The sequence below is a fragment of the Electrophorus electricus genome, chromosome 18, assembly GCF_013358815.1.
Source record: "Electrophorus electricus isolate fEleEle1 chromosome 18, fEleEle1.pri, whole genome shotgun sequence".
Taxonomy (NCBI): domain Eukaryota; kingdom Metazoa; phylum Chordata; class Actinopteri; order Gymnotiformes; family Gymnotidae; genus Electrophorus; species Electrophorus electricus.
In genome coordinates this window covers 9464201-9490306 of record NC_049552.1, presented here as the reverse complement: position 1 = coordinate 9490306, position 26106 = coordinate 9464201, and the positions used below count along the sequence as shown (strand labels likewise).

Sequence of the window (26106 nt, the reverse complement as noted above, 5' to 3'; positions counted from 1 at the left end):
CTCTGCAGTCTGGTTTGAGCAAGGGAATGCATGAGCTGACTTAGTAAAGTGATCAGTGATAAAACATTCACAGTTCTTTGTTTGCGCACATATGCTCCATGGGTGCAGTTTTTGATACTTTCAGGAGATGCAGCTAGTTCAGGAATCTTCACTATGAGGCATGGGTGCTCTTATCATAATCTGCCACACCAATGAAATCATTGCTGAGCTAAGTAAAGGGTGTCCTGCTAAATTATGCACCCCTTTTAATGCTCGGACTCTCCGATTCTTTCAGTTTTGTTATAATGTATGTTAATGGATTATTATCCATTCATACTGTGAAAGAATGGCCTTTCAGCCAATGGCTAAACTTTTCACTGAAAGTCCATTTCAATTCAAGCCTGGGCTGAAATCTCTTCTGAGAATAACACAAAGCTTTGCTAGCAAATGCAATAGGACGTATTCCGTCTTCACTTAGCTGGACAATTATGCCACAAGTCCATCCAAAGAGGCTTTAACAAACAGGAATGAGTTATGTCTTAAACATCTACTTTTTCTAATATAAACAAGATCCAACTCCTATAATTTAGAAGCACTTTGCTTACACGGCTGATGAAAGAGCTCTGTTCGAAAATCAAAACTTATATACTTCACTACAATTTAAAAATTTTCATTTAAATCTGGCAAAATCGAGAAATCCTTTTTTTGTGGAATACCGCCCCCGAGTAATTTCTTCATGTGCTCCTTTGTGATTTCATTTCTTTTATTTTGGATCAGCCATTTCGGTTATTTTTTTGTTTCTTGCTATTGACTTTTGAAACGAGAATCAAATACCCCACCGTTTATTTATTTATTTATTTATTTTTGGAATTAGAATAAAATGACCAAAAAGTACATGGACCACGAACCAACCAACCGACCACCCCTTTAAACTGTCGTGCGTTCATCTACGCACAAATGTGAGTGTCTGAATACAGCTACGTAGCTTTGTATCTCTCGAGTCAGGTAACACTATGTAAGTTAGGTCGCAAGCAAGTCAACTTTAAAGACTTTGTGTTTAAATGAGGCCAGTATTTACTTAGCCATGTTTCGTGTTTTTCAGTATGATTTTCGGTAACGTGCTTTATCTGTTCTAGATTGGCGAATATATTTGCCAACTAAATGGCTACCTAGCGTAAGCTAACTGGGAAGCTTTTCCGGAGTAGTTCGGTTAGCTAGCTAGCTATCTCCCTAGCTAGCTTAGCTCTTTCAACTACACTGAATATAGCTATATTGAAAATTATATTATCAGTGACAGTTTACTAACTAGCTAGCTAATACTCGGTCCGTTTCAATATAGCTAGCGTATAGCTACGATACTAGTTGCTTTTATTAACTTGTCGCTTTGACAAATCCAGGATTACTGCTGTTAGTTATGCTGACCCATCCTATATACTAGCTTGTGTTAGTTACCACATTTAGCCATCCATATAGATATACATTTTGCTGTTTGGAGCAGATTGTTGCTTGAATGGCATTTTAAGTTAATCTAGCTAACTATATACAGTGTGAGACCGATGTATGTTTTGAAGCGGGTGAAATTCTGTCCGAGTAAATACCAATTGTATTGTAAAGTTCACTTTACATTTAACTTACAGGTCTGTGCTGCTTTTGTATGGTTATTTGTATGGCTTATGAATGATTGATTGTTTAATTCACTATTTTTCCTATTAATGTCAGCTGTGCAATGCATTTTGTAAGCATTGCTTATGTATTTATCTACTTGATTGTTTTGACATCTATTCAGTCTACTTTAAAGTTGGCTAAGGGTTTTTTATTGCAATCACGTTTTTGATGCATTTTAAAATCTAGTTAATTTTTATGTCATGCTGGTCAGATCACCTTTGCAGCAGAACTACTGTTTAACCCCCATGCCAATTGCCCCAACCCTCAATTGTAGAAAAATTAAAATTATTACATGATGTTTTGATTCAATACTTTTATTTCCCCAATATGTATAGCAGCTGGAAAAGGTTCTGTAATAATTTTTGGCACAAAGTGATGAACAGAAAGTGGGCAGGTTCTCCTTAGATTGCATTGTTGTTTTCTGTTCTACTATGCGAGTTTAGGATGAATAGTATGGAAGAAAAGAGGACCCCTATAGAGCTGGAGGGAGAAGGGACCAAGCCAGCCAAGCACAAGGAGCTCCATGGGAAGTCTCCAAGGAGACGGAGAGAGGTGAAAAGGCCTCACCAAAGATCAAATGGTCAAGAATCGGGGAGTCATCAGAGTTTTGAGCAGCATGAGGCTTTGGAACAAAGGCAGTCTGTAACATGTGACGAGATGACTGAAAACTTGCCAAAAAAATCGGATAGATGCAGGTAAAAAAAAAAAAAAAGCAAGCACAACCACTTCATTCTTTTGTTTTACAATCTGGCTTTTTGTGCTAGTCTAGCACCAGCTCCAATTACTCCAGTCAAAAATATTAACCATCATAAATAACCCATTGATAAGTAAACATTTTATAAATTTTCTGTCCCCCCCCCCAGGCGAGCTCATTTTCTGCATGGACCATATCCTACTACACACTTTGGACCCAAAGCCTGCATTCTCCCAAACCCAACGTCAGTTATGTAAGTGTCTCATTGAGTCATTTGAACCAGGAGAGTGTTGCTGGATAAGGAATGGAGTTCTACATGGACTTTTAATGTATATGCTGAATGTAACAATGAAAAGTCAGAGAGGTGAGCTGGGATTTGATAATGGAGGTTAAGACCCCAGCAGTGGTCCAGTCACATACATTTGGTGTAAGATTAAACTGGGAAAAGGTTAAAGGTTGAATTAAACGGTATAGAGACTGCTTGAAGTAATACTTGAATTTATTGGACTTGCATTGATACTTGCACTTATATGGGCTTCTTTTACAATGTTTTCAGGAAACTTTCAATGTAAAGTCATCATCGTGTTTTATTTATATAGCACTTTTTTGACACTCAAAGTGTTTTATAAAGTATGTTGTTAAACAAATAAGGAATGCAGAGTTTGAAAAGAACATAAAGAATAATGCAGCATGTAGAGGAATGTCTTCATCTGTGATTTAAACAATGAAACAGAAGACCTTTAATAGAGACATTAGGGCAAATATTAGTGGTTCATGGTACTGAATGCCCTGTCACCCATAGAGTACATCCTGGTGTGTGGGCCTGCAGGCTGTGTGCTGTCAGATAAGGGTGCAAAGAAGGAATGTAAGGATGGAGAGGCTCAAAGCTAAAAAGGAGGAATAATAACATTTAATAAAGACTGTACTGAATATGGGAACAGTCCAGTAACCAGTATAGATAATAAAGGATGGGAGTGGTACATATGTCTGTGTGTTTGTACTTTAGCAGCTGAGTTTCTAATGCATTTCTAATGTATTGATGAATAAATAGAGCTTTAGAAAAGCCTAAATGAGAAGTAGTCAACACATGGAATAGTGTTTCAGTATCTTTCATGTTTAGAAAAGGGCAAAGATATGATTCAGAGAATGACATGACTTCCCCAAGTTCTGAGTAACAGTGGGTCAGTGACTGTCAATCTGTTCTATCTGTTTTTCTTCAGGCACATCCAGGACCCAGCCAGCCAGCGTCTGATGTGGAGCAAGCCTCCTGTCAATGTGCTAGTGATTAGAAAGATTCGGGATGAGGGCCTGCTGGAGCCATTCAAGGAGCTGTGCAGGTTCCTGGTGAAGGTAGGAATGTAGCTCAATGGATGTGTCAACCACACAGACCCTGTGCACGTCATACCCCTGCGCTGGGTGAAATAGATTTCATACAATTTTCAACTTAATTGTTTACTTTTATCTCAATATACATACTCTCTTTCAAAACTGGAAAAGATACTTAGCAATGTAGACACTATTGTTTTTTCCGAGTTTGACCTGTGTAGGGGAGATTGTGTCTGTATGGTCTGCTTTAGATCCTTTCTCAGGCAGCCTTTCTTTGCAAGGGTGAACTCTGGTCCCGAGTTGATATATTTCTCAAGCTGTAACTGTGAAATGGCCTGGTAAAAAAACAAAAACACATCTCCTAAAGAATCCTCTTAGAATCTCAGTTTGGGACAGTAACATTAAAGCTAAAACACTGACACTCCTCTTTGACATTACTCCTTGACATCACTCTTTGGGCTGTTGTGCATCATGATTATAACCAACAGGAAAGCATGTAAACAAATGACACATGGGTGATGTACGACTGAGCAGTTTTGATTTCCACTTGTTTTACATTTTACATTTACATCTTAAAGGGATTATTGGTTTGCCTATTTAGTTCATTTAATGGAGCAATAAGTATTTTTTCGAATGATTCCATTTTCGAGTGATTTACATTATGAAACTACCATTACATTGACACCTTGTGGCTGAGTAAATTTTAAATAAATACTAAATCCATACTAAATCTATTTTAAACATGGCCTCCATGTGGGGGCCTGTCAGAGCTGGTTTATGAGGAGCTTGGCCAGTTCCTATTCTTCATGTTTTATCAAAAATTGATCTACACAATACCAAAGGATGCTTGTGAGAGAGTCCAAATTGAATGAGGGTGAATGAACCAACCTATGCTCGGCAGCAGAAACACTAGCATTCTACTGCCCAAATCCCATCATCTGTGTACCCATTTGGTATAACTGACTCAGGATCAACACTGTTGGGATTAACTATCTAATAATCCAGGGTCATAATAGAAATGATTACTTGGCTCTTCACTGGTAAATCTAGTTAGGATAGCTAAAGTTAGATAATCTAGCTAACTAGCCAGATTGCTATTTAGCTAGCAGTGCTACTTGATCACTGGCTATCTTATATGTGAGGTTCAGTTACTTTGTATAATGTCTATCAACGGATTAGTAAAGATTTCATGCCCTTTATTTTATCATGAAAATAGCAAAGGTCTACAGTCATGGCCAAAGGATTTGAGGAAAAGAAAAGCACCAGGACCATCTGCTAAAGTGGATGCAGCTATGGGATCGGGTCACCACCAGTGCAGAGCTTTCTCAGGAATGGCAGAAGGCAGGTGTGAGTGCATCTGCACGAACAGTGAGGCGAAGGCTTTTGGAGGATGGCTTGGTGTCAAGAAGGGCAGCAAAGAAGCCACTTTTCTCCAAGAAAAACATCAAAGACAGACTGACATTCTACAGGGATTGAACTGCAGAGGGCTGGGGTAAAATTCTTTTCTCTGATGAAGCCCCCTTCAGACTGTTTGGGACATCTGGACAAATTATTGTCCGGAGAAGAAAAGGTGAATGCTACCATGAGTCCTGTGTCATGCCAACAGTGAGTCATCCTGAGACCATTCATGTGTGAGGTTGCTTCTCATCCAAGGGAGTGGGTTGGCTTAAAGTTTTGCCTAAGAACACTGCCATGAATAAGGAATTGTATGAAAACATCCTCCAAGAGCAACTTCTCCCAACAAGCCAGGAGCAATTTGGTGATGAACAATGCTTTTCCCAGCATGATGGAGCACCATGTCACAAGGCAAAAGTGATAACCAAGTGGCTCGGTGAACAAAACATTGAAATTTTGGGTCCATGGCCAGGACACGCCACAGATGTTGGTCTCATTGAGAAACTGTGGTCAGTCCTTAAAAAGAAGGTGGACAAACAAAAACACAGAACCTGTGATCAACTCCAAGCACTGATTAGGCAAGAATGGGTTGCCATCAATCAAGGTGGTAGCCCAGAAGCTGAAAGCCAGCATGCCTAGGCGAATTGCAGAAGTCTTAAAAAAGAAGGGTCAACACTGTAAACATTTTAAGTCTTTACTTAAACTGGACATATTTGTCAATAAAAAGTTAAAATACTTATGAAATGCTTATAATTGTATAAATATCTGCCAAAGGATCTAAAAAAACTGAGGCAGTAAATTTTGTGACAACCAAAATTTGTCAGTCTAAACTTTTGGACACGACTGTATGTCTGTGTATCTATGTATTTGTTGTGTTTGTTGCTCTTGTTCTGTAAGATACATGTCAGTTTGTTTTGAGAGGGTCAACATCCTCAAGAAGGTCTACGGCGGCTGATGTCACAAATGAGTGATTGTACAAGAGTGGTGTTGAGCCAGAAAAATAACATAAATGATTATCCAGGATGAGACGCCACTTAGGAAAATTGATGGAGCATTAACTGGTTCATTTGAGGAGCTCATTTAGTTCATCTCATGCGAGCTGCACTTTTATATAAAATATAAAAATAACAAATCACTTTCATATATACTATTTACTACTTTTGGTGGTAAGAATGACCTTGTTATTTTAAGTATGTCAATTATCCTTTCATTGCAACCTTTATTACTGATGAAACATCAAGGACAGTGATGTAAATAAGTTAATTGTTTTGCTCTTGACAGAATCTGTTATTTTACATTTTAAGATTTGCTAAATTAACTAAACTAAACCCAATTACATTATGCAATTACATTACATAGTTAATTTTTAAATTATTATTAAACAACGAGAGGCAAAATTGCTTAACGAACATTTATTTAACCATTAACAGTTATTGCTTAGATAATGTTTGCACTGTCTGTCTGTACTCTGCAGTGCAATTATTTTAAATAAAAAAACGTATTAACTAAACGAATGTCCACAGGTGGTACAACCCCCCCCCCCCCCCCCCCCAAAAAAAAACAAAACAAAACAAAAAAACAAGCAGATTGCATGAGACTTATAGTATAGGGCTGTAACTAACTCTTTCACCACCTTCACTAATCTGTCCCAAAGCATTTTGTTTGTTTAGTTTTGTTGACAGACTTGGTTACAAAGCAAATAGCCAAGCTAAGCGATGGAAAAAAGCACTTCCTTCCACAGCCTGCTCATATCATCTAACAAATGACTAGAATAATGTGATAGAGCGGAGATTCTGTCCCTCGTATAGTTAAGATAATTGTTCCAAGCTAGGTGTACACTCAGATGGAGAGAGACACTCGCGTGCACACACGTATACGAGTGCAGGAACTGGATGTCAGCTGGAAAACAATGTTTGTTCCCCAGAATGTTGGCAAGTTGATGGCATTAATGCTAGCTTTCAGAATGCTTTTAATAGAAGCCAAACTAAAGCTTCCATTAGCAAATGCAACCAACTGTAACTAAGGTTTGGTATCTCATACTATCAAGAATGTACTCAGGGGAGTGTTTGCCTCTGAAATTAGGTTCATAATAAAGCATTGTTCTCGCCCCGTTTCTCACTGACTGCAGGAGAAACAGCTGATGGTTTATGTGGAGAAAAAGGTGGTGGATGATGGCAGACTTGTGACAGATGCAACATTCTGTGACATCAGAAAGCAGCTGTGCACATTCAGAGAAGGTGCAGTAGCAGATCATTCACTTCTGCACTTCATCTACACATGGACATGGGAAATGCTTATTTGAAGGGCCCTACTTTATAACATGATCATAATACATGACTTGCTCATATTCTTTATGGCATTTATAAATGTTCATGTAAAAAACTGCAGGCCTAAGAGTAGCAATAATCAATAAATCAGTTATGCATATTATTGATCACCTACAGTGATGCAAGTCTTTTAACTTGTTCCATAGTGAGATTTTCACATCCTAGACCAACCACAGATGGGATTAAATTAATCATGTAACATTTGCGTGCCACTAACAATTTTTTTAAATATTGGTATGAATTTGATCTTTTAATGGTTTCTGCTGTGTTTTGTTGAAGGATTTGATGATATCTCAAATTGCATTGATCTGATTATCTGTCTTGGGGGAGATGGTACTCTGCTCTATGCCTCTTCCCTTTTCCAGGTAAGCTTACTCAAAACTTTAAGTAGCTTGACAGGAAATCATCCACCTGGCATTGTTGGACTTCAGATGTATGGTATCATATCGGTTTTGCATCAGCTTGAGAGAAACTGCCCATTCATGTACAGGAAAACTTTATCGGGAAAGTTTCATTCTTTTTCAACAACCTTTCATATTTTCGTACATAATAAAGAGGAGGGTAGGATTCAGATTGACTGAAATACTTTTGGTAGAGCATGTGTAGGTGAGCCTTTTTAGCTCCATTTGCATTGACAGTGATGTAGGCATGTAGGGTGAAAGTCACATCTACTCTCTGGATCTTGTGATGCTCACAATGCCCAGAATATTGCTATGTCCACTATTCCACTTCAAATGTTTGAGCTTGCAGAAGACAGGGATTTGTAAGTAGCAAAATAATTAATGCAGTTATTATTTGAAGAGTTTCATGTTTTAAATATTGTCCTCTGCAGTCTGTATTGTGCCCGAGACTCTGCAAAACTGGATTTACTTTACCTTATACTGATTATATTCAATATTGGCAGATTTATGATCACTGTAAAATGGGCTGTCACATTTGAACAGATTAAAGGTTCTGCAGCATTTAACCCAAAGGTGGAGAATACTGTAAAGGAGCAGTGGTTTGAAGTAACTGTGTGTGTGTCTGGGTGTGCGTCTCGGTGTGTGAGTGCGCTTCTGCTTACAGGACAGTGTTCCTCCAGTCATGGCTTTCCATCTGGGCTCACTTGGCTTCCTTACACCCTTTAAGTTCGAATCCTATAAGTCTGAGGTGGAAAAAGTGTTTGAAGGTACCAAGTTCCTGTGATAAATGCTAATGGACACAATGATGCTAAATCTAACAACTGAAATGACAGTTGGGTCAGAAAAGAGTTGGTTTTTGTGGTTGGTGGGGGGTTTTATTCTAAAAAATCTTGACGTTTATACTATAGAAATCAAAGTATGTTTTGAATATTTAATAGAAAATAATTTTATGAATTTTATTCTTGTGCTTTTTTTGGTCTGTTTTTGTGTTTGCATGTTCATATTCCAGGCAATGCAGCCATTGTTCTGCGCAGTCGTCTGAAAGTAAAGGTAGTGAAGGGTTTATTTCAGAGAAGCAAACAGCTCTCTGGACCTGAGGAAAATGGCACCATCCCTCACCAGCACCTCAGTCCAGATGCAGGCAAAATAACACTGCAGCTACAGGTGCTAATCTCTTGCGCATACATACTCATACACACAAGCATCTGATTAATACTACAGCTAATGCTTGCTAAACAAATAGGAGCGCTTTCCTTTTCTGCTTGATACTCGGTCACAAAAAAAGCCCTGCACAGCATTTCTCATGTTCTCTATCCTGACACTGCTCACTCTGTGAGAAGGGTATCAAAGACTGTGCTCTCTCTATGGTGAAATTTCTAATACACCAAAGGTTGGACAGCAATGACACCAGAACAAATTAAGCTAATCTGTGTAATTTGTAACCACAGAAATTTCATCTTGTCAGAACTGTGTGTCTTTGAAGAATTATCCATGAATTTGTGTTACAAGAATCAAGCAGTTTATGAAATCTTTCAAACAATAAGCAAATAAAAAAACAAACCAAAGACCATAAACTTGTACTTCAGGCCCCTCCAGCAGCACATGCTCGAGACAGTCCTAGGTGTTTGTGGACTTCACATACACTGTGGCCAAATGTATTCCAAATGAAATCACATTTCAGCCACACCCATTGTGAACAGGTGTATAAATTAAATCATGTAGCAATATAGTTTCCATAAAGCTGTTTGGCAGTAGAATGGATCATACTGAAGATTGTATTTCTTTTTTTTGTGTTTCATTAAATGTGGCACTGTCATAAGATTCTACCTTTGCCACAGGTTAGTTCATGAACTTTCTCGCATTTTTATTTTCCAATAAATTTTTGTAAGTGCTATTATTATGAAACAGAAGAGTTTAGGAGCTACACTGGCTTGGCCATGAGGCTTAGACCATACAAACTCAAAGAATGGGGCTTCAGAGTGCATAAAAATCACTTATCCTTAGCTGCACCACTCACTGTAGAGTTCCAGACTACCTGTGGAAGCAACATCAACATAAGAACTATGCATCTGGAGCTTCATGAATTTGGGTTTTCCTGGCCAAGCATAAGGATATAATTTCAACCAATGTTTTGACTGAATTAGCACAAATTCCTAAAGACCTGTTTCAAATTCTTGTGGAAAATCTTTCCCAGGAGAGTGGAGATTGTTACAACTACAAATATGGGGGATGTAACTTAGTGCCCTTGGTTTTAGATTGGGATGTCCAGCAAGCTCACATAGGTTGATGATGAGTTGTCCACTTACTTTTGGCCATGTAGTGTATATATCTGTACTGAATTTGCTGAATATTTCATGCAAATAAATTGTTCCTTTCTGAGAAAGTTGAGCCCATTAGAATTTCTGCATGAATGGCTTCTAAATTGTGAGCTCATGTAGACTGATTAGATAAGTCATAAAGCCTTTATTATAGCTTGCATGAAAATCAGATGTTTCTCATATAGTGGTTCAGATATAGTGGTTCTTATAATTGTTGATCAGGTCTTTGTTTATTTAAAATTTTATTTTTAATAGGAGTTAAAAATAGAGGTGCATGATATATTGGCAGCCAATATATTACTTGGACAATTTTGAATTTATTGTTTTTGGATCGATTTTGGAATTTTAGCCAATAATTCCAACCAAACATGTTCATCTATAACAGATAAAGCCTGTTTAATTTAGACCTCATTTGTATAGTACTACAGTTATGAGAAAAGATGGCCAGTTTTATTTTGTAGTGCAATTTATGTTTGGAATAATTTGCTATTTATTCATTAAGTAAAGTATCTGATGTTGGTGACTGCGCAGTTTTGTGATTATGTTGTTTTTCTGGCTTTACAGCCATAGGCTTTCTTATACCTTGACCATTTCAAGGCATAAAATAGCATTAGGTTAGAAAGACTAGAAAATAAAATGTAGTAAAACTATTTTTGTTCACCTTTTGTATTGAGCATACGTTTACAATATTTGTAATGTTTCATTTACCTGTGACCTTGCTATGTAAAATTAATGAATGACTGTTGAGTTTATTCATTTATGAATTAATGAATAAACTCCAACATAGAGTTTAACATGTCTTACACACACAACACTTTGTACATAAATTATAATTTGAAATTGCTTTAAAATGCATTAAATGATTATTAATGTCAGTTTCAGCCACAAAAAGGTGCTAATTATCGTTTATCATATTGGCCCAAAGAAATTAAATATTGCTGCATCTATAGTTAAAAATATCTTCTGTTATCTCCCTCGGGGAACAATAAACTGAAGGCCACAGGGGGATATGGTTTTAATCTTTCTTATACTACATTATCTCATGGCTGCTTTACAATTTGTTGGTTCCATTAGAGGTTCAACTCCTCTCTGACATTCGTCCCCCACAGGGAGCTGTGTATCAGATCTAGTTACAATAGGACAGTGCCTGCTGTGTAAAGTGCAATGTTGCTCAACTCTGCTCTTGGACATCTATTGCCTTGCAGAGTTTAGCGCTAATCCTAATCTAGGTTAACACAGTTGATTTAGTTAACGCCTTCAGTACCTTTATAATTATTAGAGCTAGGTGGACTAAATACAAGTGCACAGCCAATCTCCATGATCAAGGTTATGTTGCTGTATTTTATTATATTAAATTACTTTCAAATCTATTCAATTTTTTGAATAGAGGCTCAACATCGTATCCTGAAGTGTGTATGTGTTCTGTGTAGGTGCTGAATGAGGTGGTAGTTGACCGGGGACCCTCTTCTTACTTGTCAAATGTTGACCTATATCTTGATGGCCGTCTTATCACCTCTGTCCAAGGAGATGGTGAGTGTGGAGTGTGTTTGTGTTTCAGGTGCTGGCAAATTGGATGATGGAACTGTCTCACCTACCTACATGATTTAAACTTTGGCTTGCTGGGTGGTGTATGTGGGAGTAGTGAGGGGAACTTGGCTTTTTTTTTCAAATTCACATTTTAGATGTTTTGTTAGGGTATTGAGTTGTATTTATTTTTCTTTGTTTTCAGGTTAATTAGACTCTTTGCTTGCATTTTATCTTTTTTTTTTGTTTGTTTTTTGTTTTTTTGTTTTGAGCCTTAATTCACTCCAAAGTATGCACATACTATTACTCCAAGTTGTACCAATACTAATGCTCGTGGAAATATAATTGCCTTTGTTTATTTCTTTCTGGTTTATTTCTTTTCCCCTTTATTGTCATTCACCTATTTCAGATTGAGACATGACTGTGTGTGTGTGTGTGTGTGTGTGTGTGTGTGTGTGTGTGTGTGGGTCTGCAGGTGTGATTGTTTCAACACCCACAGGCAGCACTGCATATGCGGCAGCAGCTGGAGCCTCTATGATCCACCCTAATGTTCCAGCCATCATGGTGACCCCCATCTGCCCTCACTCTCTCTCCTTCAGACCCATTGTGGTGCCGGCAGGAGTGGAGCTGATGGTGAGGGGGTGTGGTGGTGGTACTGTAATGAAATGTGGATGCATTTGCTCACACACTAGGTCCTGACAGCATCATAGTCACCATCCACTTGTTTATGTAAGTTTTAGGCAGGAGTTTCTAGTAACGTAGCTTGTGAGTTTAAATTACCCTCTACAGAGTAACATTATTGAATTGCTCCATCTTCTGGCCAGATAATGCTGTCATCTGATGCCCGTAACACAGCCTGGATCTCCTTTGATGGCAGAAAGAGACAGGAGATCCAGCATGGAGATAGGTGAATACTCACTTTGGCCCCATATAAATACTGTTTCTGGATATTTAGTAGTATATTAATTATATAGTCAGGCATGACTGTGAAAACCACATACCACATGCTCCTTGCTTCAGCCCACTTGTGCTCTGCATATGTATGACTAGTGGTGATGAGTTTGTCTTACTCAGAGTGATGATGCTAGTGAGTGTGTGACGCTGCTTAACACTCCGTCACATCTGCTGTAGTGTACACATGCCAGATATAAAATGTTGCTTTGTGGTGGCTAAGCACAATATTAAATATTAAACATTGCTCAGTCCCAAGTCCAAACCTTTAAAGCTCAGACACAGTGTACCCTGAAACCTGCGAGCCTAAGCAGCTGTGGGTGGAGCAAACCTGTTGCTTATGGCAGGGGTCCCAACTGTCTTGGATTGAGGTTGGAGCTAAATTCTGAAAAATGTGCCAAAATGGTCAATAAATTATGAAAGCACAATGACAATATTAGTGTAGAATGGTGAACATGTATAAGAACATGTATGCATACATACACTGTATTAAAATCTCCTCTGTGTGTGTGTGTGTGTGTGTGTGTGTGTGTGTGTGTGTGTACACTTGTATACACAGTATTAAGATCACAACCTCCTGCTATCCTGTGCCCTCTCTTTGCTGCCATGACCTGGTGTATGACTGGTTTGACAGCCTGGCCCAGTGTTTACATTGGAATATCCGCAAGAAACAAACACAACTCACTGACACTTCCAACTCTTCAGACACAGAGAACTGATGTTCACCTTTCAAGGGGTGGAATATATTAGCAGCAATTGAACAGTCAGTTCTTGAAGTTGAGACGTTGGACGTAGGTAAAATGTGCCAGTGTATAGATCTGAGTGACTTTGACAAGAGCCAAACTGAGATGGCAACTGGGTCAGAGTATCTCCAAAATGGCAGGTAAGTGTGCTATTACTGACCCTTGTACCTTGCCAAAATTGCCTACATTGGGTTTGTGAACATCATAACTGGACCATGGAGCAATGGAAGAAGATGGCCTGGTCTGATGAATCACATTTTACATAATTCACACAGCTGAATGTGTGTACGTCGCTTACCTGGGGAAGAGATGGCACCAAGATGCTTTATGTGAAGGAGGAAAACCAGTGGCATCAGTGTAATGCACTGGGTAATGTTCTGCTGGGACAGCTTGGGTCTGGGCATTCATGTGGATTTTACTTTGTCACATACCACCTACCTAAATGTTTCAGACCAAGTATGCCCCTTCATGGTAACAGCCTTCTCTGATGACAGTGCTCTTTCAGCAAGATAATGTGCCCTTTTAACTTTGTCAGAAAGAGTTTGAGCATTGAAGGTGTTAACAAATGCCACAGATCTCAATCCTATCAAGCATCTGTGCTTGAAAACAAGTCTGGTCCATGGAGGTCCCCATTTGCAACTTAAGGATCTGTTGTCAGTGTTAGTGCCACATACCACAAGAGGTCTTGTGGAGTCCTATGCATAGCTGGGTCAGAGCTCCTTTGGCAACACATACAGTAATAGGCAGATGGTTTTGTTAATGGCCTAATTGGGGTGTGTGTGTGTGTGTGTGTGTGTGTGTGTATATATATATATATATATATATATATATATATATATATTTATATATATATATATATATTTAAATATAAATATATATATATATATATTTATATATATATATATATTTATATACATTTATATATTTATATATATATGTGTGTGCGTGTGCGCGTATGTATGTATATATGTGTGTGTGTGATATACCTGATTTGTGACAATTTTACCATAATTCTGTCAGTCTGTTTTAAATTGCCTGTTGATTAATCAGTCGTATCTGAAGCTGAATATATATACGTGTGTGTGTGTGTACAGTCCAGTATGGCATATGCAAGGCCTCTGTATAGGTGTGGTGTAGCTGTAGCAAAGAATATCAAGCCATGGCCAGATCTGATTCTATTCAGAAAATGTGTGATATGTTGAATATTTCAGTTTTTAAAGGTCATGTTTTACATCATTTTTTTGAAAATAGTAAATTAATATTTACATATGGCATTTTATACCAGTTTTGACTAGTGAAAAACAAGCAAAAACCAGTGAATTGGCATTGTTTTATTGCAATGAAAAGATAGAGCTACTTCCAGTCACTTTTACTCCAAAGATTGAAAAAGAAGGTCCTTGGGGATATTTGTATAATATTAATTTCAAATGCTCATAATTAAGAATTTGAAAACATGTTGGGCAAATCAGTGACAGTGTTTGATTTTTCATATTTAGAAATGAGGCAACAGCATTTGTATTAATACATTACAGACTGCTGTGAAACACTTAAACAATTTGAGATTTTATGACAATCTGTAAATGAGTTATAAAACTAAGAATAGATACCAGCACATTGGCATCTCACATTCAAAGACAGCAAAGAACAAAGACTAGAAAACATTGATGAAATATCAGTAGAAAAGAAGCAAAAAGCACAACTTGAATAAGTAACTTGTACTATTCCTACATGGTAGCATTATTTTAAATATTCAGAAACGGCAATAGCATGACAAACATTTTACGGAAGTGCCACAAACTCAAGGTCTTTGAATTCAGAGAACGAAAGACGAGTTCTAAAGTAAGTTACTTTTTATTAAATGACTACGTAGTTTGACCCACAACATCATGATCGAGTTTGAACTTCTTTAATATTTATAGTATTCTGGAGACAGGCACATATCAAGACAAACTAATCACTGTCAAGTTGTTTTCTTTTGCCGCTTAATTAAAAAAAATTTCACTTGAACATCTGGAAAGCACTAAATAAATTATATAAAAAGGGCAGGGCAAGGTATTAAGAACGGACCAGCAAGATGACAGAAAGCCTGACTAAACACTTCGCTCTACCTAATTACTTATGCAAGCTTTCAAATGTATTTGTATTAGCTGATGGTCTACGTGAGTAAAAAATTTACCAAAGAGAACAAAAAAATTGCCTGGAATTTGTGTGTGTGTAGATCACAATTCAGACTTTCACCTGAACTGTCATCTTAAATATATATTGTACTATAGAATCCCTATATATAAAATGTTATTTGCATTTTTTCTTTTAAAATATCTTCAATACAAGCTATTGTGAAATGAAAATTCTAGCCAACAGCATTTAACCTTATGTAAAATGTATTACTGGACTTCTGTCCCATGAGAATGCAAAGGTTGTGAGAGGCCTTGGTGGAGCTAATCTTATGGATCAACTTCTTTAGGGAGTGACCCCATGAGAGACAAGAATGCCTGATGTCTGCAATTAAGCCAGTATTGACTATACTGTGACACTTTTTATATAGCTACTGGAATAATGACAGCTTAATTAGGATAAATGTTATGATCAGACTTTAGCTCACACAGTTAAAGAACTGAAGGGGAAGACATAACTGCAGCATGGTAGGACACATTTTTATTTAGCACTAAAGACGTATCTCTTAGTCACTCAAACACCTCTGAAAAAGGATTTATTTTACAGCCATGTTCTGAAACGGCTCCCTACATGCCTAAAATAAACCTCATTCCTTAAACCACCTACCATTTTCAAACTTTCATGTTGATGTTCATAGCGACAACTGTGAAATTCAGCCTGTTAACATCTCTAAGCAAATGTGCCAGATACTGTGGGACATAGGTGGACTTTGAGTAGAAAATGCCAAACTAAACCCAGCATTAGTACTGTGGTGGATTTGGCACATATTTTAATGTTTCATTTCTCATTCATAATTCAACCACCATCATGTAATTTCTTCACTCACTGTCAAACTTTCAAATGCATATAATTTAATGACAGTGTAATGATCTCTGACCAAATGTTGAAAAAAAACTGACTTTCCCAGACAGAGGTGTGTCTGGAAGATCTCCACAGGCCTGATTTAATTGCTGAAATCACCTATTAAAAATGTGTACAAAATGGACAACATGCACAGTACACACAAAATACCTGCTCAGGCCAAGTCTGCACCTATTCACCACTTTTGCACCCTTACACGCACACGAACCAAGGGACTGACTGCTACATAGGTAGATTAAGAAACATTGGTCCATCCACATAAATCTAGCACCATTTAACTCAAATGATGGCAGCAGCCAAAGATAATCATAGTGGGTTTACTGTGTTTGGGTAATAAAATGGCAGCTTGCAGGCTGCATCCTCCTTCAAGCAGACCCGAGTGTGAAATAGCAGGCTATACAGTCAATCCAAACCCAAGTGCTCCCCCCCCCAAATGCAGATGCCCCATCTGCTACCTGCCTCCCCCTCCTTACAGAGTGAGATTGTACACTGGTTGATGAGGAAGACAGACAGGCAGCAAGGTGAACAAAGTCTGAGCATGTTAGTTTACATGTACCAATCAGGGCGTTACATGGGGCAGGGGTATCAGAGAGAACAAAGAGATGAGCCAAAAGTCAATTAAATATTTGCATTGTCACCAAAGGCATATTCTGCTCTCTCATTTAATCTTTTGACCCTATGTGCATTTGTAGTGGAAGATAGTCTGTGAAAGGGATGGAAACCTCAACCACTCCTGAGCACAGTCCGTGTGAAACACAGTGCTCGCGTTCTTATGTCTCAATAGTTTTTGTCTCACTGCCCTCCTCCTCCTCCTCCTCCTCTTCTTCTTCTTCTTCCTCCTCCTCCTCATCTGTATGCAGCTCCAGCTCTTCCCGAGTGATCATCTCAAAGTCGTTCCCATTACTGTGCTGAGAGCCCTCATCCTCTCTACGGTCACTGTCCGTTTCCGAGAGGCGCTCTCCCTCCACTACTGCAGCTACCTTCATCTGGTCTTCGTCTTCCTCGGCATCCTTCTTCTCTATGTCGGATTTGTCCTCACTGTCAGACTTCTGTGCTCTGGTGGCATCCGAGCTCTTGCCATCAGCTTTCTCTGCACCAATTTTCTTGGCGCTTGTGCGAGTGCCCTTGTAGTCGTGTGTGTAGAGTGGCCGGAAGGAGTCTACGAAGCCCACATCTGCTGTAAGGTTTGGCAGAAACCAGAAGTGATGCCGTCCTCCCGTCACCAGCCAGATGATTAGGAACAGAATACAGCGAGCTGGGGGTGCAGGGAAAAAATGTGGCAACCTGCTCAGAAAGAATATCGGGCGGCACCTACAAAACACTTTTCTCCTCCTTTTCTCTAATAAAAAGTGCCTCTCATACGTAGACTCACTGGTCACTTTGTAAGACACAGCACATGCATGTTAGAGGTGTACAAAAATCTGTTGTCATGTAAAATTAATCTGCCACCCTCTATACACCCTTTTATCTTTGTATTCTCGTATACTGTCAATTGTAAATGCCGTAAATGTAAGCTAAGTGCCGTAAATATCGCAAGAGCTTGCATTTTTTAAAAGGTAAATTTTTCCTTCAGGAGAAATTGATGTCTGTAGGCTCTAAGTATAAGAAAAAACACTGGCATTTCCTCTTTTATGTGTTTTCAGAGTTTGCCAGGTGCGAGGCTAAACCTAGAATGACCCCAGCTTCAACATAAACTTCCCACTGCCAGGCACTGGAGTGAGAGGACAGAACCCAAAACTCAGGACATCTTTTTCAATGCACAAAAGGTATCCACTGAAGCACTTGTAAATGCTGAGAAAATGCAAGTCATCTTAGATTACCAAAACAATGCATCATTCACAAGAAGACAGTTTTGACATGTTAAAGAATATTATTTGTGCTGGAGTTGCTGATATAGCTAGAAGAGCAGCAACAGCTACATCTAGTAAAGTTAATAAATTAATTTATTTAGCGCCTGTTACAACACAAGTTGTTACAGCTTTCCAAATGTATGAATTCAATGCCTAATGATCAAGCCAGAGGCGACAGTGGTAAGGACAAACTCCAGTCATTAAATAGAAAACCATGCAGGCCTTTACCTACTTTAATCAAGTGTAGTTAAATATCTAACAACTGAGCTGAAATCCCAACACCTAAAACAGCTTACCACCACAAACAGAAGATGTCTACAGGCAGGCGGTCCCTGTCTTAGACCCCCACACAACATGTGTGTAAACAGTGCAGTGGTCCTTGCTCACAGACGCTGACCTGGGTTATTGCAGGTTATGTCAGCACCATGCACAAATCAAGAGAAGTCCTCTGAAAGAGTGTCTTCAAGAATAGACATACAAGAAATATCCTTGTGAGAACATGTACAGAGCAAAAGAACTTTAGCTGTAAGAGACAGATGAATCTACACAGCTTCAGAAGACAACAGAAGAAAATATTGTTTGACAGGACTGAGAGGGAGAACAATGCTAATGTACAAATCTTTGAATCTCTAGCAAAATGACAAATTTCATTGGATGATTTCCTATGATTTTCACTACAGAGGCTGGCCTATGGCCCTACTCAGCATTCTAAAGAAGGGGCTATGGAATTATTAGTAAAATTATTATGAGTAGTAAACATCACCATGCTACCTTAAACATCAAACTTGGAATAGAGCTACAAGAGAGACAGACATTGCTGTGGACCTAAATGGAAAGCCTTTTTCAAAGTTACCCTTCAATGGAAAGCTCACAATAATTCAGCTAGGTTGGCCAACTCCACCTACAACATTTATGTATATAGTTTCTATAAGACACATGACGCATACATGCTACTTTTGCCAACTGCATTTGCACTGCATTGTGAGGACTGCTCTGCTGTATAGTTACAGCACTGCATGGCAGCTCCTCAATAGTGAAGCCATCTTGATCGTCCCCTGGTGGCCGGCTGCCAGAGTTCTAAGAAGTGCTTGATTTGATATGCAGTGAAACATGCATTTTAAATGCCAATATTGCAGTCAGTGACATTCATTTAATTGTGGTAAGCCAAACTCATGATCAAGATTAATTCTCAATTAATCATGTAGCCTTAAAGGGACATAACCATGCCATTGAAGTGGCTGACAAATGGTATAAGAGTACAAATACTTGTAAACAGTCCTCCTTTTCTTAATCTATTTGTGGGTTAAGAAAAGCTGCCCGTAACAGTGAGAGTTTGGTATTGGCAACAGACACTTTGAAAGAGATTTTGGTGTTGATGATGATCTTAAATGATAGTCACAGAAAATAAAGGCATTAAATGTTCTCAGAAGGGCACAAAAGATGTTGGCACAGTCCCACATCAAGCTCCATAAGATAGCCTCCAACAAAGCAGAGGTTCAAGAACGTACAGGGAATTCAAAGGCATAAAAGATTATATTTTATTGGCCAGCCTACCAATTCAGAATATTCTGGGTGGTAGTTGGAACATTGCAGATACATTTAAGTTCAAGGATCCTGAAAGTCAGAAGCTTTAACTCCTTGTGGGATGCTCTCAAATATGAAAAACCTGTTTGACCCTTGACTTGACCTCTGTCAGAACAGGCTGGGATTCTCCACTTCTTGATAGCAAATATGAAGACTGGAGATGGCAGCAAGACCCATTGCAAGCACTCTAGAATCTGAACACGCCTATGTATGATTGTCCATTTTGAACACTCATTACACAGAGATTTGCATCTTTTCAGATGCCTCAGTGGAAGTGATCACTGTAGTTGCTTATTTGACAGTGAAACACAAAGAAACAAAATCCAGCAGACCATGGTTCATGCTCAGTGCCAGCAGGTTGCCTTAGGTTTATGGAGGAAAGTCGATCTATTGAATTAGAACTTTTAAGATTCCAAGATCATTCAAACTGATTGAACCAGAATCTGACAGGGAGTAAAAGCACTTTCCACCACCTTTTTTGATCATCAACTAGGTATAATATGTTTTGAGAGATCTGGAGATTTCTAACAAGCAATTCCTCCAAATGTCTGAGCTTTGTAAAATGCATATGGAACTCATTTAGGCTGTCATCTTTTTAAAATGCATCTCAAACAAAGTGAGAGCAGAATTAATCATTATAAGAATGTATAATGAGGTACTCAGAATAACATGTATTCAAACAAATATCCATCTCTGTAAGCTTCATGCTATAGTAGATGGCAACAGGCCATATCACTCTGAATTAAAGACATTGAATACATAAAAAAAATTAAACCAATCATTCCAGGAAAACACCACATTGCTGCCCTGCTCATTCACCATGACCATGAGAGTAAAGCATTACAGAGAGCACCATTAAATCTAGAGATATGTGGATAGTGTGAGGAAAGAGAAGTATAATCAATGAGCTTGTCAAGCTTCCTCAAGGCTGTTTATATTTAATCCTACAGTTGATTTTTAATTATATAAAAACTGGAGAATAATGTAACTGTCCATCTGATCCTGTATTAATTTATTAATTCCATTAACAGCAGTATCAATAAATAATATTATTTAGAAATAAGTCCATCCCCCCCCACACACACACTAATACCAGGTTGGATTCCCTTTGGCCTTCAGAACTGCCTCAATACTTTGTGACATAGATTCAACAAGGTGCTGGGAACATTCTGGTGACTGAACGCCATTTAAGCTAAGATCCATGCTAAGATCCTATGGGATTTCCAGATCCAGACTGACAAAATGGTAATGGCTAACCAACCTGACATAGTAGTAATGGACAAACAGCAGAAGAGAGCCGTAGCGATAGATGTAGCAATCCCAAGTGAATGCAACATCAGGACCAAGGAACATGAAAAGCTCGAGAAATACCAAGGGCAGGCAACAGTGGTTCTCATGATAATCAGAACACTATTGGCTGTGACCCCCAAATTTGGAGAATATGGGTCCAGTAGATCCCAGAAACATCAGAGATCTCCATTCAGAAGAGTACAGTCCTGGGAACAGCTAAGATACTATGCAGGACCCTCAAGAGCTGAGGCATCTGGTAGAAGGGGGGGGAAAAAAAAAAAAAAAAAAAAAAAAAAGACTGCCCGGAGGAGGTCGAATGGGGAATTGTGTATGTGTGTACAGAGTATAGCCCAGTTTATGACCACAGCATACAAGGTATTATTTGTGTGGCAGACCATTCTCAGCACACGATAGTTGTGGTGGTATCAAGGGCAGCAGTAATGCTGGAGTGTTTGTGCATGTTAATGTCACTAGTGTGTAGTGTGGTCTGCCAAAAAAATATCCAACAAGTGGTGGCACCAGGGTGAGAAACTGAGCATTAATGAATGGCTAAAGGATATGAACACAAATTTTGCATGGCAACAGATTACAGCACACCTACAAGGTGTTTCAAATAAAATGGCTAATTTCAAAAGTCTCAAGTCTGTTCATCAACCTTTAGAATCTCCTGGAGAAATGCTGCCTGGATTCACTTCTTTGCACTTGTGTTCAAGTTGGTGTGTAAAGCTTAGTGTCTCACACCTTTGTAACACACTGAACTTCTGGAACTCACTGCTTTTGCCACTGCCAATTTGGGAAGAAGAGATAAAATCTCACCAACAGCAAGAAGAAGAATGCTGGCGACGAAGCAGCCAGCAGCAACACTCAGGTAGTACACTCCCACTCTCATCTCCGCAGGCCACAGGGGAAACAGAGTGGCAGCAATCACAGCAATCACTGTGACACACACACACACACACAAAGAAATATATATAAATATAACATACATCACAGTCACACACCAACACCTAGACCCAATTACAAGTGATACACACTGCTCAAGGCTTGTTATTCTAAACTACAGCTAACAACTGTGTAGCCTGCTTCTTCCACTTACCACTGTACCAAAAAAAAAAAAAAGACAACATCTAAGGTGATTTTCCAATTTATATCATCCTGTGGTGATATCCAATAGCAGAAAGCATGTTAAGATTTGTGCCACATGAAAGACACTGAGGCGGTAAAGTAACAAAAGATATCAGACGCCCCCGCTTACCTACCTAATACGAGTCCCATGGCAAAGGTTTTGAAGTGGACTGGGTCATAAATCCAGACATACACCTACCAGTGAAGAGTGACAGTCAAAATATTTACAATGGTCACTTTCTGATTATCAGATTCATTTTTACACTGAACCAATACAGTCTGTAAATTGCATCATAAATGAATAACATAGGATTTAATCCTAACCCTTCTTTTACCTCGTTTCCATCTAGAAACAGCTGCTCCTCATGAGGCTCAAGCTTAAACTTCTTCTTAACATCCTTCTTCTTTTTTGGTGATCCTGGTTCATCATCCTACAAAGGCATAAGGCATAAAAATCCTGTGCTCCAGAGCTTTCAAGGTCTCTTACATCAGTCAAAACATTTTTGAAGAAAACCATTAAAAACACAAAGCTTACAGTCTTTTCCTTTTTTGCATCAGGAGACTCAGAATCCTTCTTTTTGTCCTTTTCCTTTTTGCCTCTTTTCTCCTCCTCTTTACTGCTATCACCTTTAGCCTTCTCCTTCTCTTTCTCCTTCTTTAAGTCTTTATCAGGTTTCTTCTTCATCACCTTTAGAGCTCGGTGGAAGAACTGCTTCTTCAGAAGCCTAGTAAGTGTTAAGACACATCCAACACATTTCCAAATGAAGACTTAAACACTACTGCACAAGTTATGTGCTGAAGACAAAAAAAATGTGTTTTAGTCATGATTTGTCAACTATCACATTTGTCAAATACATAAGCCATCCAGAATGTATATTTTCACTACTAATGTAAAAAGTTTCAAAAGCTTACCAAGTTGTGTATAATGCAAAGAGCTGCAGGAAATACCTGTTGCAGTATTCCACCACTGACTCTCGGGTGGTGAACAAAGCATCCTCACTCTTCTTTGATTTGGCCCATTTTGATTCAAGAAGAAAGTCCACTGCTTTAGAGGCTGTTCCACAGAGTCCAACATTTAAGTCAATAAGATCAAAGATAAACTGGTATTGAGACAAGAAACATCTTTAAGATTAGGAATTTTTTATGATTTGCCTTTCTTTTGTACAGCCACAAAAACCAGAAATGCACCACTAACCTACAAAGTAGTCTACCCGATGTCCCATCATGTTGGTGGACTTTGTGGGACAGTTAAACCGTAAGTATTTGGCCACTGCCTTCTCCTCCTTGGTAGGTTCACTGACCTCCTAAGGGGGGGGGGGGGGAAAAAAAAAAAAAAAAAAAAAAAAAAGTCTCCAATTTTAAACAGGATTCTAATGACCGGGCTTGCCAGGTCTTATTAGCAACTGATGAATATGAAGCTTTCCACTACATTTCCTTTAACATTCACTGTCTCTTACTCCATTCTGCACACACATTACACAGTAAAGACTAACCCTGCAAATCAAATTTTCATATAGAGCTGAACTAGAATCTTGTGCCTCAGTAGAAAAATAAGACTGAAAGACTGAGTAAAAGCAGGATGTCCTGCATCAACACATCTCCTTTATACAGTCAAGTATCGCTCCTCACTTTGCTGAGGCTTAGATAAAGTCTATAAAAAGGTCATAGAGATTTAGCAAGATGATGAGAATGAGAAAGCTTATCAATTTAACAAAGATAGAAATTTGATTTGGTTTACATAATTGAGCAATATGGAAAAGGAGTACCCAATAAAGAACCCTGCATAACTTTGTAAAACTATGACAAATCTGCTCACTTTGTGATTAACAGAATTGCACAACATAAGCAAAGTATATTATTACTATACTTTAAAATATTGCTAGTGTGTTGTGCTAAAAACACGGGTGAACATTTGAACCACACTGAGTGTCAGCATACAAACTACACAAAATAAAATTTCTTGTGTGAAACTGAGAACTAGTAATTCTTCCCAAACAGCAGAAATTGTATTGTATGCAATGCCTTACAGTGCTAACCTAAATGTATGTAGCCATCAGCAGTTATAGTATGACCTTTTGTCTTTCCATTTATTTTATTGTAACTAATTTTATGTTGATACCTGGACAAGGAGAAATTCATTGTACACTTGTTACAAGGATAATAAACAAGGATCTGATTCGAAAAATGTTGCATTAGCGACACCAAAATACCACAGGCAAGATTACAATAATTTGTTCAAGTGACCGTGTGTTTCAACCTGTTGCGTCACACGTTTTATTACTACTGGACAAACGGAAAACACCACGTAGGTGAACGTTTCAGTCACTAGCCTTATATTGAGAGAAGCCACTACTGCCTAGACGTAATTGTCGCTGTATTACAAATACAACCTAGGAAGTCAATATAAATGTCCATCTGAAACCAAAAAGGTACAGGAAATATTTCATCCGCACAAGAGATAACATCGCTAAATAACGGACATCGGGCGGAGGAAAAAACGTGACTCTGATCAAGTGGTATTTTTTCAGTTTCCGACATGGAATTTGGCTCCATATTGTCATGCCAGCTAGCTAGATTTCTTACTAACATATTGACACTCATTGAACAGATATCCTGAGCATCTACAGGCCACGATAGTTTGCCGCGTGAAATAAAAAACTGACTTTGGCTTCTCACAAAGTCGCTAGACTGCAGATTCATTCAGATTCAGACTGCTAACATTAGCTAAAATTTCCAGCTTGGTTAAGTATCGCTAGATAGACAACATCCTTGCTTAAGGCTGGTAGGAACCATAGAAAGTAGGCGTTCACAATGCAGTAGCAAAAGGACAGCTAGCTACCTAGCAACTAATGTGAAGTCACTTTATTAAATTATATAGCTGTTGGTTCTAAGTCATAAACCAAACAGAAAATTTGTAGCATTAGCTAGATAACGTTCAACGCTTCCTAGCAGGGGTAGCTCATGCTAGCTAGCCAACGTTAGTGGTAAACATTTAATGTATTTCTCATATTCTAAAGCATTGTAGTGAAAGCCATCTACAAAACCACTATATTATTAACAGTTCAGCAATATAAGTTCCACAAAAATCATCCATGAACTTATTAATTTAGCTACACTTACTTGGACTCGCTTTTTATGTCTCCTGCGCTCTGCCATGTTCCAAATTGCGCTGCTCAATATGGTCACGTGATTACAGACGTATTGGTATAAAAAAAAAAAAATCCCGCGATAACACCTTCTTGCAACTGTTTAAATTCTTTTTACTTCGTTCACTTCAACTCACTCTCCCGAACTTTCTGTGCACGTCATGCCTACGCAACTGACTACTTGCTAAAGGAATTGCTGTTTTTTTTTCAACAGAACACGTCCCCTTGACTTCTTTACCACTACGGTAGCCGGGAAGGCGCATCAAGTGGAAAAAATGTTCCGCAAATACGAGAATGGTATGTCTAGACCGGAGACAGCTCAAAAATGGGTGGGACAAAGGGGCGTGCCAACATGTATTAGCACGTCGCGTTAGTTTATATGGCTAACTTCAGCCTGTTTCAGTGTGTTTGGTGGGCTTTGTGAAGTGAAGTTTCGCTGTTTCACACACTGTTTAGCATGACTAACGACTAGACATTAAATTCTTTTTTATTTTAGCTATATATACAGTGTGTAATGTACGATCAGTGTTCAATTTTTTGTGTGTTAACCGTGTTTTAATAAGCACAACTTAATGGACCTCCCTGAAGATTTTATATGATCTTATCTAATGCAAAAATGTATATATGAGTTAAAATGAAAATAACATGTTCATTTCTTAAAAAATTACAAATTCAAGTAAAAAAAAAAAACGACATCGCACCGGATATTCCGGAAAGTTACAGAGTGATGTCACTGGTGGACAAGAGTGAAC

General features: G+C 38.5%; 2 protein-coding genes and 1 long non-coding RNA gene across 4 annotated transcripts; 2 read left to right on the top strand and 1 right to left on the bottom strand.

Moving 5' to 3' along the window:
* The first annotated feature begins 974 nt into the window (after positions 1 to 974).
* Positions 975 to 17302, top strand: nadkb (NAD kinase b). 2 transcript variants are annotated; one of them, XM_027020873.2, is made up of 13 exons: positions 975 to 1045; positions 2088 to 2339; positions 2508 to 2591; positions 3559 to 3688; positions 7188 to 7296; positions 7666 to 7751; positions 8452 to 8554; positions 8797 to 8951; positions 11536 to 11635; positions 12105 to 12262; positions 12454 to 12536; positions 13140 to 13463; positions 17220 to 17302. In XM_027020873.2, exons 1-12 carry the CDS (start codon positions 1041 to 1043, stop codon positions 13297 to 13299), a joined length of 1425 nt encoding a protein of 474 aa, XP_026876674.1. In that variant the 5' UTR covers positions 975 to 1040; the 3' UTR covers positions 13300 to 13463; positions 17220 to 17302. The 2 variants fall into 2 exon arrangements, with proteins under 2 accessions (XP_026876674.1, XP_026876675.1); XM_027020874.2 differs by lacking the exons at positions 13140 to 13463; positions 17220 to 17302 and having other exon boundaries at positions 12105 to 12358.
* sec62 (SEC62 homolog, preprotein translocation factor) lies at positions 14640 to 25959 on the bottom strand. Its single transcript, XM_027020875.2, has 8 exons — positions 25329 to 25959; positions 23404 to 23512; positions 23157 to 23262; positions 22744 to 22933; positions 22544 to 22639; positions 22343 to 22403; positions 21900 to 22019; positions 14640 to 17614 (listed from the first exon to the last, which is right to left on the bottom strand). The coding sequence occupies exons 1-8, from the start codon at positions 25362 to 25364 to the stop codon at positions 17130 to 17132; spliced, it is 1203 nt and encodes a 400-aa protein (XP_026876676.2). The 5' UTR covers positions 25365 to 25959; the 3' UTR covers positions 14640 to 17129.
* On the top strand, positions 22594 to 23462 carry LOC113584141. Its single transcript, XR_003411386.1, has 3 exons — positions 22594 to 22686; positions 22842 to 22936; positions 23376 to 23462. It is a non-coding gene; the product is annotated as an uncharacterized LOC113584141 (long non-coding RNA).
* Positions 25960 to 26106: the final 147 nt, after the last annotated feature.

Excerpts from the sequence above, each read along its gene's own strand:
- sec62 (XM_027020875.2), bottom strand. The coding sequence starts at position 25,364 with ATGGCAGAGCGCAGGAGACATAAAAAGCGAGTCCAA. Across the intron at positions 23,263-23,403 it reads TCGGGTAGACTACTTTGTAG|CCTCTAAAGCAGTGGACTTT; the intron begins GTTAGTGGTGCA and ends TCTGTGGAACAG. Across the intron at positions 22,934-23,156 it reads GTGGTGGAATACTGCAACAG|GCTTCTGAAGAAGCAGTTCT; the intron begins GTATTTCCTGCA and ends AACACTTACTAG.
- nadkb (XM_027020873.2), top strand. Across the intron at positions 7,752-8,451 it reads ATGCCTCTTCCCTTTTCCAG|GACAGTGTTCCTCCAGTCAT; the intron begins GTAAGCTTACTC and ends TTCTGCTTACAG. Across the intron at positions 8,555-8,796 it reads GGTGGAAAAAGTGTTTGAAG|GCAATGCAGCCATTGTTCTG; the intron begins GTACCAAGTTCC and ends TTCATATTCCAG.